This window comes from Mauremys mutica, chromosome 3 (genome assembly GCF_020497125.1).
Source record: "Mauremys mutica isolate MM-2020 ecotype Southern chromosome 3, ASM2049712v1, whole genome shotgun sequence".
In the NCBI taxonomy this organism is placed as follows: Eukaryota; Metazoa; Chordata; order Testudines; family Geoemydidae; genus Mauremys; species Mauremys mutica.
In genome coordinates this window covers 158,793,181-158,804,903 of record NC_059074.1, presented here as the reverse complement: position 1 = coordinate 158,804,903, position 11,723 = coordinate 158,793,181, and the positions used below count along the sequence as shown (strand labels likewise).

The 11,723-nt window shown below is 41.4% G+C and overlaps 1 protein-coding gene across 1 annotated transcript; it reads left to right on the top strand.

The window, feature by feature from the left end:
• Positions 1–513: 513 nt before the first annotated feature.
• On the top strand, positions 514–10,061 carry CNIH4 (cornichon family AMPA receptor auxiliary protein 4). Its single transcript, XM_045008843.1, has 5 exons — positions 514–636; positions 3,104–3,172; positions 6,643–6,755; positions 8,673–8,813; positions 9,856–10,061. Exons 1-5 carry the CDS (start codon positions 568–570, stop codon positions 9,881–9,883), a joined length of 420 nt encoding a protein of 139 aa, XP_044864778.1. The 5' UTR covers positions 514–567; the 3' UTR covers positions 9,884–10,061.
• The last annotated feature ends 1,662 nt before the right edge of the window (positions 10,062–11,723 follow it).

Below are 11,723 nucleotides of genomic sequence, written 5' to 3'. Positions count from 1 at the left end.
CAAAAAGTAAGTATCAGAGGTGTAGCCGTGTTAGTCTGACTCTGTTGATTTTCCCTCTGTTGATATTCACCCCTTCTTGTCAACTGTTGGGAATGGGCCACATCCACCCTGACTGAATTTGCCTCATTAGCACTGACCCACCACTTGGTAAGGCAACTCCCATCTTTCCATGTGCTGTATGTTTATCCCTGCCTACTGTATTTTTCACTCCATGCATCTGATGAAGTGGGTTATAGCCCACGAAAGCTTATGCCCCAAATACATTTGTTAGTCTCTAAGGTGCCACAAGGATTCCTCATTGTTTTTAATATATGTAAAGTGAGGGATTTTTCCCAGCTTCATCCCAAAGGATGAGTCCAAGCCTCCCTTCCCAGCGGGGCACCACCTCACTGCCCTCAGCAGCCTTTGCAGACCTAAGGAGGGACGTGAAGACTACACTTCCCAGCATGCCGCGGGGTGAGATCCCGAGGGGGCGGGCACTATAGCTGGAGACGGTGGGCGGGGTAGGAGGAAGGGAGCCGGAAACGGCGGGGTACGGTGGCCCGGAGGCAGGGCGGCGCTGGAGGCATGGAGTCCGTCGTGTTCATCTTTTCGCTTATTGATTGCTGCGCTCTGATCTTCCTCTCCGTGTATTTCGTATCCTCTGGGCGAAGGGGCCGGGGCGTGTCGGGCGGCGTGTCGGGCAGAGCCGGGGGTGCTCGCGGGGTGGGGCGGTAACTCTAGAAGGGGGGGGGGCTTGGTGAGGGATAAGGGGTGTTACCCCCGGGGGGAGCCCGTACAGTGAGGCGGAGGAGTGGGCTGGGGTATCTCGGGGGAGAGGGGGAGGCTGAGGAAGGGGGGTTGGGACACTCCTAGGGGTGGCATGATACTCACCTCCTGCCAGTCACCGTCCCCTAGGTATCTCCTAATTCTGCTGGGACATGTTTAAGCCTAAAGGCCTGAGTTCATTGAAATGTTGCTTTAAAAGTCAGGAAAGCAACATCTGTGGATGTTGGGTTTTGTCAAATCCTGTTTTTGCAAAATCTCATTTGGGGCCTAAATTGTTTCTACAATATAGTTATTCTGTTAATTGAATGAATAATATGATGGAAAGTCACACTTGTGAATTTCTCTGTATTTTTGGGAATGTTTTGCTAGTAATTTACACAGGATCTCTTAAAACTCACATTTGTGTCTCACTGATGGTCCTCTATTTTAACTGGAGGATGAAGAAAAATTAGTTAAGGCTTTAAAAACAAAATCTGTACAATAAACATGGATGTTCCTTTGTTATAACCAGCTTTGGATTCTGTTCCAATTTCATCATGATACAGCACATCTGACATAACTGTCTAATGATAATCCATTAAGGTGCATAAGATTCTGAGTGTTACTATGACTAAATGTACAAATCACCTACCTGGCTGTTGAACTGAATGCTGCTCTTCACAGAATTATCTCCCCAGACACACGAGCATTTAAAATGCTTGTGAATTTTTGTCAGCCATTAGTTTCTTCCGAAACTGCTTTGGTAAAAAGGAAGTTAGAGAATATTGCTAGGACTCAAAAAGGCAGGAGAGGAATAGGCTGTTATGTGAAAACATTTCTATAACACAGAAGAATGTGCAAAAACATGGTTCAGTAATGAAAGCTTGCAGTGTCCAATCCTCTAAATACAGAATTTCAATATGCTGCTTACACTCATAGTCCACATAAGTAAAAACACATTGTGCTGCTTCCATATAGTTCATGTTATACTGATCTGTTTGGTCTTGATATGGGATTTTGGGGAGGGGGGAAGGAGAGGTGCGCTAAATTTAAATCTCAAAAACTTCGAGAGACCTTTGTAATCCAGTGTTCTCTGGATTCTATGGATGTCTTATTCTGTTGGAAATGTATTCTTGGTGTTAGTATGCCACTAGTTCCTGGTTGAACTACCTTTGTAATTCTCCTTACCCAAGGTTTCTCTAATCGCTCATGTTTATTGTTTTATGGCATTATTAGGATGCAAAGGGCACTGGGTGTTTATCAAAATCTCTTTTCTTGTTTCATCATGACACAAAAAAGATGGCCTAAAGAGTTTTGTTTCTAAAGTAAATCAAAACCAGAAACGCTTTAAAAACATCAGGAATATCAAGTGTATTGTTTTTGCTGGAGTGTGAACTTTCATACCTCATTTGGGGAAGAGTGAGGGTAAATCTTTTTTCAAAGAGAATTTTTCTGACTAAAAATCCCTTCTCTTATCTGGAATCAGTTTCTTGTGATAGCAGCCCACTTGTTCTCCAGCCGAACATAGAGAAACCCGATATTGCTAATAATATGTTTTTTAAAAAAGCAGAACTAATGTTTTTAAACCTTTCACATGACTTTGTATGTAATAAAGAACAAAAAAGTGCACATTTTTCTTCCTTCACAGATTACCTTTAAATAATAGTTCTGATATTAAAAGCACCTCTTATTTTTCTTGTGGAGTAATGTCATGATTATACACTTTTGAAGTGTCCATCACCAGAGTATCTGGGCACTAGTTATAAAATAAACATTAGTTTGCATTTCTCTAGCACTTTTCATTGGGGATCTCAAAGCACTCACAAAAGTCAACAAATTATAACTCACAATACCCCTGTCTGATGGTTGTATTCTCAGTGAGTTAAGAAAAACTGTATTTATGTTTTCAGTTATAAGCGTCTAAATCTAGTAAGGGGCTAATTCTATTGAGGTCAGAGGGATTATTTGTATAAATAAGGATTGTAGGACAAGGCCCAGGAACAGAAACTGCATTGAGAAATAAGCAAGCTCTAGAGTTCCCTAATCTGTGTTCAGTGTGTTGAAGCACTTGGGCAACAATCATTGGTAAAAAGCATTGTGAGATTACTTGTGTGCTGATCCCACTGTGTTCCACATCTTTTCCTCACACACATGATGTAGTAAAGAGAATAAAATAGGACAATAAATGTAATTTACCTCAAATGTAACTGACAGTTTTGCTCTAACAGAAAAGAGTGTCCCAATTAAAGCCTTAACTCCTCTGTCCTATAGTAAAGGTGTGCCTGATTCCTGTGAGAGTTAAAATATAGCTTTGAATTACTGTCTGACAAAAAATGTTCCTTATCTTGGACTTCAGATAATAACCCTATCAGATTTGGAATGCGACTATATTAATGCAAGATCTTGCTGTTCAAAACTAAATAAAGTAAGAAATCTTATGTTGCATTTAATTTGATAAAATTCAGTAGATCCCGTGTTCTAGCATTGGAAACAATAGGGAGTGCTGTGAATCTCAGAATGGTGGTGGGTGTTACTTTTTCTTTTCCCACAGCTTTCCTTCACCCCAACTCCTAGAATGAACCTTTCTCATATGTCCAACAGTCTGAACTGTGGGGCATTTCCCCTCTCCCTGGTGCTTTGAGGCAGACCAATAAATTGGCTGTATACCTGCAGCTTAGAATCTCTAGATTCTCTGCCTCTGTCCATGGGTATGAGGCAAACCAAGGAGTTGCTGGTTGTGACATGGTTTTGTGATCTTCCTAACACTTTTTAGTTACTTTATTAGAAATCTGGCTATAATTCCTGGCCTTTTTTGACCAGAGCAGTTATCAGGCCTTGTCTACATGAGAAATTGTACCATTTCAACTAATTCTGCTTAGAAACTGACATAGTTAAATTGGTATGTTCCTCTTGTGTGGACACACTTATTTTGGTTTGAGTGGCATAAGATTAGGCTTGGCAGAATTCAGGGATTTTTGAAATTCAACAGATAATATTGATGTTTATTTTTAGCCTTTATCAGTTTTTATCACTTTAAAATTTTCAGTTTCACAGTGAAGCTCCAGCATACTTTCTACACGGCCATGGGGCTGATGACAGCAGGGGGCTCCCTGCACAGATGTGTGGCCCAGAAAGCCAGATCCCTGTGGATGCTAGGGCAGGGGAAGCTGCATTTGCTGTGCGGAGCAGAGACCCCTGGGAGGGACCAAAATGAGGTGGATGAGTACTTGACTGTAGGGGGGGTGCACACTGCTGCTGAATGGCTCCTGCCTAGGGATGGCCCCACTCTCTCCTGGTTGGTGACAGCAGGACTGCAGGGGGCCTCTGCCTGGTTAAGAGCCCAGGATACAAAATCCCTGTGGTTGCTAGGTGTGGTAAAGGCTGCATGTACTGATCGCTATTGATGGATCCCCTTTCGGTTTGTTAGGTGAAATCAATATTTACAGATCACAAAAGATTTAAATTGAATCTTCCTGATGAAGATTCCCAACTTGAGATAAATCAGTATAAGGCACTCTTACACACAAAGTGTGTCCACTGAAGAGGGTTGCTTCAACTTAACTAAATCAAGTTCTAAGCCATTGGTACCATTTTTCCATGTAGCCCAGGCCTGAAACAGCTCTTGCAGCACTCTGATCTACACTTGCTGGGGTGGGTCACTTTTCTGGCTTTGGTTGGTTTTACGTTGTTGATAGATTTGCTGCCTATTTTCTGAGCCCTTTGTATTGTCGTTCTGAAAAAATCTTGATTTGCGGAGAGACTGGATCAAATTGAATAAACACCAAGGAGTGGCTAATTGCACTGTAGCCAGGGAGGCATGAAGGGGGAAGGGAAAAAAAAGGATTGATTTGTCAGTTTTCTGTGTTTTGAGATGGCTCCCATCTCTGGAGACACACTACATTTTGTTCATGTTGTGTACATTTTACTTGTTCAGATGTCCATTTTCCAAAGTGATAACTAGTGATTGATATTTAATGTGTCGCTGATTTGTGCATGCGTGTGGGTTTGTTTGTTTGTTTGTTTATTTTTACTGGACTCTGAGTAGAGAATCTGGGATAACTTTTTAAAGTTATTTCATAGTAAACATTTTAAAATATCAAATGATGGGGGAATAAAATCAAACAAAGTTACTGATTTAGATAAACCTATTTCAGATCAGTTGAATGTCTCTTCCTCTTTTTTTTTTTGTATAATTGAAGTACAGTCAAACCTCGCAATAACGCGCGCCGCCATAACGCGAAATCGCATATAACGCAATCATAAGTTGGCTCCCCTTTAAGGCCTAATACCAGTAGTCCCCAATGCCATGGACCCGCCGGGACATTGATGTGCCCCCGCCTAGTGCTCAGCAGGGGAGAGAAGCTGCGGCCCCGCACCTGCCGGGGACAGAGAACTCCAGGGCTGCGGGCGCCGGTGCTCTCTGTCCCTGGCAGACGCGGGGCACAGCTTCTCTCCGGCCTTCCGGGGACAGAGAGCACCGATGCCCGCAGCCCTGGAGTTCTCTGTCCCCGGCAGGCGCAGGGCCGCGGCTTCTCTTCCCTGCTGGGCACTAGGCTGTAGGCGGCGCACATCAATGCACCGCGTTGGGACCCACTGACTTAAACTGACCAGTTTGAAACCCCGCTATACCGTGACCCCGCATTTATCGCGAAGGAATTTTTTGGACCCCAAACATTGCGTTATAACGGGGTTTCACTGTACTTGATCGATCTTTGTTTCAAATGGGTGAAGGTTTCACTTTTGGTGAATTGACTTGTATGGATAAATAAGCAAATCCACAAATGTAGGGATCATTTTTCTGAGTAAATAATTCTAATGAAACTGGTAAAATGAAAAACCTGACTATTAAACTTTCTGTGGCACTTTTCCTTTGTGATTCATGTCCTGTCCAGATTTAATTACATTCTACCTGCCTAAATCCCACACTCCCTGCAGTTGATCTAGAATTTAATATTCTTCATTTTCTGCCTTAAATTGTTGTGTAGTGTAGCTGTGTGCAAACAGCTATTGTTTCACCACAGAATTTGATGCATTTCAGTGGAGCTGAAGCGATTCATATAGTTGAGTGCTATATAGGTTCTTTCTCTCTGGCTTATCACCATGGTATCTGGATAAAAGGCAGTATATACATAGATCTCTAATACAGTGGGGAAATGTTTCCAGAACTCTTTCTTTAGACAAACATGGTAGATTTTGATTTAAATAATATTTTAATCATGATTTAAATCTGCCTGCAGGAAATCTTGATTTTTAAATAATTGATTTTAATTATGTTTTGCATTTGTAAGTTTTAGTTCCTTCCCTAAAGACAGGTTTATTTTCATTGATTACTAACCATTCAGACATGTTGATTTCCAACTAAATATAGCCTTTACCCTAAATTGGAACTTTTTTGCTAACCAGGAGGCCACACTATTTATTGTCTATATACAAATATTTAAACAATTATACACCTTAACATATGTATATTATCAGATTCTTAATTTTTACTGTTCATAATAGAAAATGGGGAATGATGCATTTGTTATTTACTAGATTTTTTTATTTGTGATTTATATCAAGTTCTACACAGATGGAAATTGGAATTAAAATAAAACTAATAGTTAACATTTTTTAGTTATCTTAAATGTGCTGGAAATGTAAGAAAAACATTTATCAGAACACGTTTTACATCTTAAACTAACTGATTTACTTTCCAAAGGAAATATCTGTAGTTTGTCATAATAAAAAAACCATTTAATTCTAAAAATTCAGATTTAAATAAAAATTTTAATCTGTTTTTATCCACTCTGTGTACACATGTAGGTTTTGACATAATTACACTAAGGGTTGGTTCCTTTAGGGGGTGCACGCTGTGTAAATATTTAAACTTCTATATTATTTCCTTTTTTGCAGTGGGTGGTCCCAGAATTGATTGGCCATACTATTGTCACAGTATTAATGCTTATTTCATTGCACTGGTTCATCTTCCTCCTTAATTTTCCGGTAGCAACCTGGAACATATATAGGTAAGTGCACAGGATTTTATTTTCTTGTTCTCTTGAAATTTCACTACTTTCAAAATTGAGTGTGAAGATAAACTGTATGTTATGCTGGTACATCGTGACTGGATATTTCATTTATATCTCTAAGTTATTAATTCACTGTAGGTGCTTTTGAAACTGTTAAAAAATCTGACCTTTTTTAAATTTCCCATGTAGCCTAAAAGGTTAGAAAATTGGCCTCTCTAGTGCTTTTAGCTGAAATTGCAACAGAGTTTGAGAACTTGAGATTCTTCAGTCTGCTTGTTGTGAAATTTATAATGACAAAGTACCTTGCTGTTGTGAGTCAGCATCAAGTTTTCAAGGATTTAATGGCTTGAGCCTTTGAAAATAGTAGCATGTTAATGGGGTGAAATACTGAAAGCTCTGGTGCCAAGATGTTTCCTCTCATTGCTCTGGTCATGTGTCCAATGCCCACATGCTTGTTAGATTCCCCTCTTTCAGGCTTCACTCCTCACTTTAAAATCTCACCAAGAGATGGTGTAAAGACAGTTCTTGTACTGCTGTAACTATGTGGGTATATTGTGGATGTTGTTGTACTGGTATAAAATTTACAGGAATAAGCAACACTGATATTGGCATCTTTTAGGGTATATCAGTGTCCATGCAAGGAGGTTGTATTTCTTTAACTATTCATTTCTAAACCAATATTGTTTGTTTATAACAATTCAAAGATTGTGTATTGATGAGGCCCTATATCAGGGATGGGCAAACTTTTTGACCCGAGGGCCACATCTGGGTGAGGAAATCACATGCAGAGCCATGAATGTAGGGCTGGGGCAGGGGATTGGGGTGTGGGGTGTAGGGGGGGTGCGGTGTGCAGGAAGGGCTCAAGGCAAGGGGTTGGGGCAGAGGAGGGGTGCAGCGGAGGCTCAGGGCAGGGGGTTGGGGGCCAGGAGGGGTTTGGAGTGCGGGCTCCGGCCTGGCGCTGCTTACCTGGAGCGGCTCCAGGGTGGCAGCAGTGCGCACTGGGGCCAGGGCAGGCTTCCTTGCCTGCCTAGCCCCGCGCCGCGGCCAGCACCACCTCCCTGTAACCCCTGGGGAAGGGGAGGACAGAGGGCTCCAAGTGCTGCCCTCATCTGTGGGTACTTCCCCGACGGTCCTGCGGTTCACCGTTCACAGCCAATGGGAGTTGCAGGCGGCAGTGCCTGCGGGAGAGGGCAGCACACAGAGCCTTCTGTGCCCCCTCCCCTAGGAGTTTCAGGGATGTGGTGCCGGCCACTTCTGGGAGCGGTGTGGGGCCCGCGACACCACAGGGGTGGCAATCCCGAGGGCCGGATCTGGCCTGCAAGCTGTACTTTGCCTGCCCCTGCCCTAGATGCTACCTTGACTTTGACTCTTCCCCCTTCTCTCTGCCTCTGTCCAAACTTCCTGTTCATTGCTTCCTTCACCTCCATTGTCCACTCTCGATTTTGTGCCATCTGTCCAGCCTGTTGTGCCTTGAACAGCCTGCTATCTTGTGTATCAAGCGCCATCTGTGTTTTTTTTTTTTAAATTTTAAATCACACCTATAGCATAAAGCCCTTTCTCCATTTTGTGTGGCCTGTGCTGGTATTGCTGCATTTTTGAACTGGGAATGCCTTAGGACTGGGACCTGTTTGTCTCACACTTGTTCTGTTGCTGTACAGAGAAAGTATATGCTAATGTCACCATATTAATGAAGTACATGAGCAAGATGTATAGCTTTCTTCCCTCTCTCATTTGTGGATGCAATGATTAGGTGATATGCAATATCTTGAAATTTATGAGAACAGCTGCTTTGTACTGAATTAGAAAATGACTCTTAAAATGGGGAGCAATGTCTTTGTTTTCCTTCTTTGGCTGTTTCAGTAAGATTTGCTTGAATACTGACTAAAATTATTTTTTTGTTTTTAAACCTTTCAGGTTCATTATGGTGCCAAGTGGGAACCTGGGGGTGTTTGATCCCACAGAGATCCATAATCGGGGGCAATTGAAATCACACATGAAGGAAGCCATGATTAAGCTAGGCTTTCACCTGCTATGCTTCTTCATGTACCTTTACAGGTTAGTCTTAAATCTTGTGCAGCATAGGAACAAAGGAACTGTCATACTAGCATTTCATATCCTCTTTATTCTGCCAGTGTAACTGCATATCTGTCATTCTTCTGCAGCCTATTTTAAGCGTATTGCTCAAGTAATACCTTGTGGCAGTCGGTTCCAGGTTAAACATGCACTCTCAAAATATTGCCTTTAATTTTTAATGTTTCCTTTAAATGTAACTGAATATTTCCATGTTCAGAAATTATGAGTGGGCCCGACTAACTTCTAAACTAGGATGATGGTTTAGTTTGGGGGAAATCAGCATTTCATGCACCAGCTAACTGTGATGTCACATTCTAGATTATACAGGGAAGAAGAGATTCAAGACTCCCTACTTCTAATGTAGGGGGTGGGAAAGCTGCACTCTTTTGAAAACAAATGCACACAAACTGTAGCTGACTTAATCCATCATAAGTGAGCAGCAAAGGGTACAAACAATTAATTTGATTTGTAGTTCAAATGTAAAGGAAAGTAAATAATGGCAGAATGAGGGCCAAGGGCATGGTGTTTCACTTAATTTTAGTCATACCCCGCCTGTCTACTCCGGGCCTATCACTTCAGCTTGGCTGCAACTGCACTGGGTAGTTTCATATCTGTCATTAATGTATATTTTGCCCAGATTTCCAAGATACTTAAGGGTTAAGTATCTTAGTGTAAAATCTATTGCAATCAGAGTGCTAAGTGGATTTAACAGACAGACTAAAAAGTGATGGTTAATACCTATCCAATAAGGGAGCTACTTGGGGACCAAATTTGTTTTAATAGACATCTCTCATGCAAACCTTCTCATAGGGTTGGCTAAGTACAACTCAGTGAGTTCTGTGATATGGCCACTTGCTCACTTCAAGATGGATCTTTGCATGCTAAAATTTACAATCTCTGCAAATCTTGCCTTCATAATAAAGGTGAAGGTGGTTGTGATCTCTGTTCTGCTTAAAACTGTAGGTGCTCTGAGATTTGCATATGCTTCAGTAATACATCAGGCTCCTCTTTTGTCTTGCCACAGTATGATCTTGGCTTTGATAAATGACTGAAGTTGAAAAGGAACTGGTTAGTTGCCAAATTTTGAACCATCCGAATCACTCCAGTGAACAGTCGTGGAGCCAGAGACACTTTCGAACATACCTGGACCGGTGTCGTCATGCAGTATATTTTTTCCTCTTTGAGATATTTTTGCTGTATTTTTAACATAAAATATTTTAAAAACCATGACATTGAGTTTTTGTAGCAATTGATTAAGTGTGGTATGAAAAAAACAAAAACCTTCTATTAGATCTTGTTAAATTTAATTTTTATATGGAACTGATCTTGTAGAAAAGATAACAGGAAAAGACAGCCTGGTTTAGCAGGTCTCTGCTCAGGTCTATACCAGTGGAAGGTCAAGATGCAAATTTTAAGTGCAGGTTTAATACATCTGCTCATTCATAAAGGCCTTTTGTAAGTGCCTCTGGCTGTCCGGTTGTTTGAAGATCTATTTTGGAGTCCTGTAGTGGAGTGCGCACTCAACAGGCTGGAGCGCCAGAGAAGCTTGTACCCACATGGATCTTTTATCTGCTCGGAGCTATTCCATGAAACAGCATTATGCTGAAAGTAGCCTAAAAAAAAAGCCACCTAACACTACTTCCATTATCTCATTTTCTTTATGGGGTAAGGCCCCAATAGCAGAAGTGATCCTGGTCTACGCTCTAGTGTAAACTTATCTGTATCAACATAAAAGAGAAACATGAGTTATGATTCTTTCCCCTTACGCTCTTGCTACACAATACATTGATCTACAGATGGACACTCACTCAGGAGTAAACACATTGCAAAGGATGGAGACTGGCAGAAGCTACAGTAAAGCTAAATGACCTCTCAATCTATTTATCCAAGACCTTGCTGTTCCCATTTCAAGACATGTGAATCAAAAATAAACACATCAAAGAATAGTGCTCTGTATCAACAACTTGTCAGTTACCCCTCTGATGCCCAGCTGTAACTTTCTCTTCGACTGCTCTCCCATGCCACATTCACATTAAATAGCTGAGCCTAAATTCATTTTTAGGGATTCTTATTTTCAGGTCAGTGTGTTACTCTTTTTGATACAGACCACTTTTCTAGATCAATCAGTCTGTGTTTTTAAAATACTAAGTCTTAGCAAGACTCAGACAGGAAGGGCTGAGAGATGCTATCCAAAAGAGCAATTGTATCCCTTTGATTTGATATGCAAAATTATAGTTGAAATTAAACAGATGCTAAAATAATTGCAGATTCTTATTCTTTGAGGCCAGCACTGAAGACCTTTAGATAATTGGAGAAATCAAGCTTCAGTATCTTGCCTTTAACTTTCTTGCTGGGATAGCCTTGGCCTTAGATTTGAGGACATTAAACTGGCCATGTTTGGACACCAGTTGTTCCAAAATCAAAACCAATTATGCTTAAACAAAATGGCTTGTATTGCTACCATGTTTACTTAAGTGCCAACAATATGCTCAGCTCTGCACAAGATCCAAAACAGAGATGCTACTGGCCTTAAAGACCTTAAACTGTGAATAGATCCTGCATGGAGGATGTGCTAGGAAGTCCAGAAAACAGGGGAGAGTAAGTTTTGTTTTAAATATGTGAGTCCTAGTGGTAATCCTGGAAGGAATGGGTAGTAGGGCACCAGTAACAACACTGTCTCTACTGCTGCCTAGCTTAGCACCTGTGCCTGCAGCATCATGTACTTTGTACATTCACTAGGAGATAACATTCAATTGTAGTAAGAATGCTGCCATGATCTACAGTAGCAGTGAAGAAGCTAAGCAGAAGGCCCAGTGTACTCTATGCATTGTCAGATCCAGTCTGCAATGCCATCTGCTGTCATGCAAATGTGCACCTAACTAAGGAAAGGGT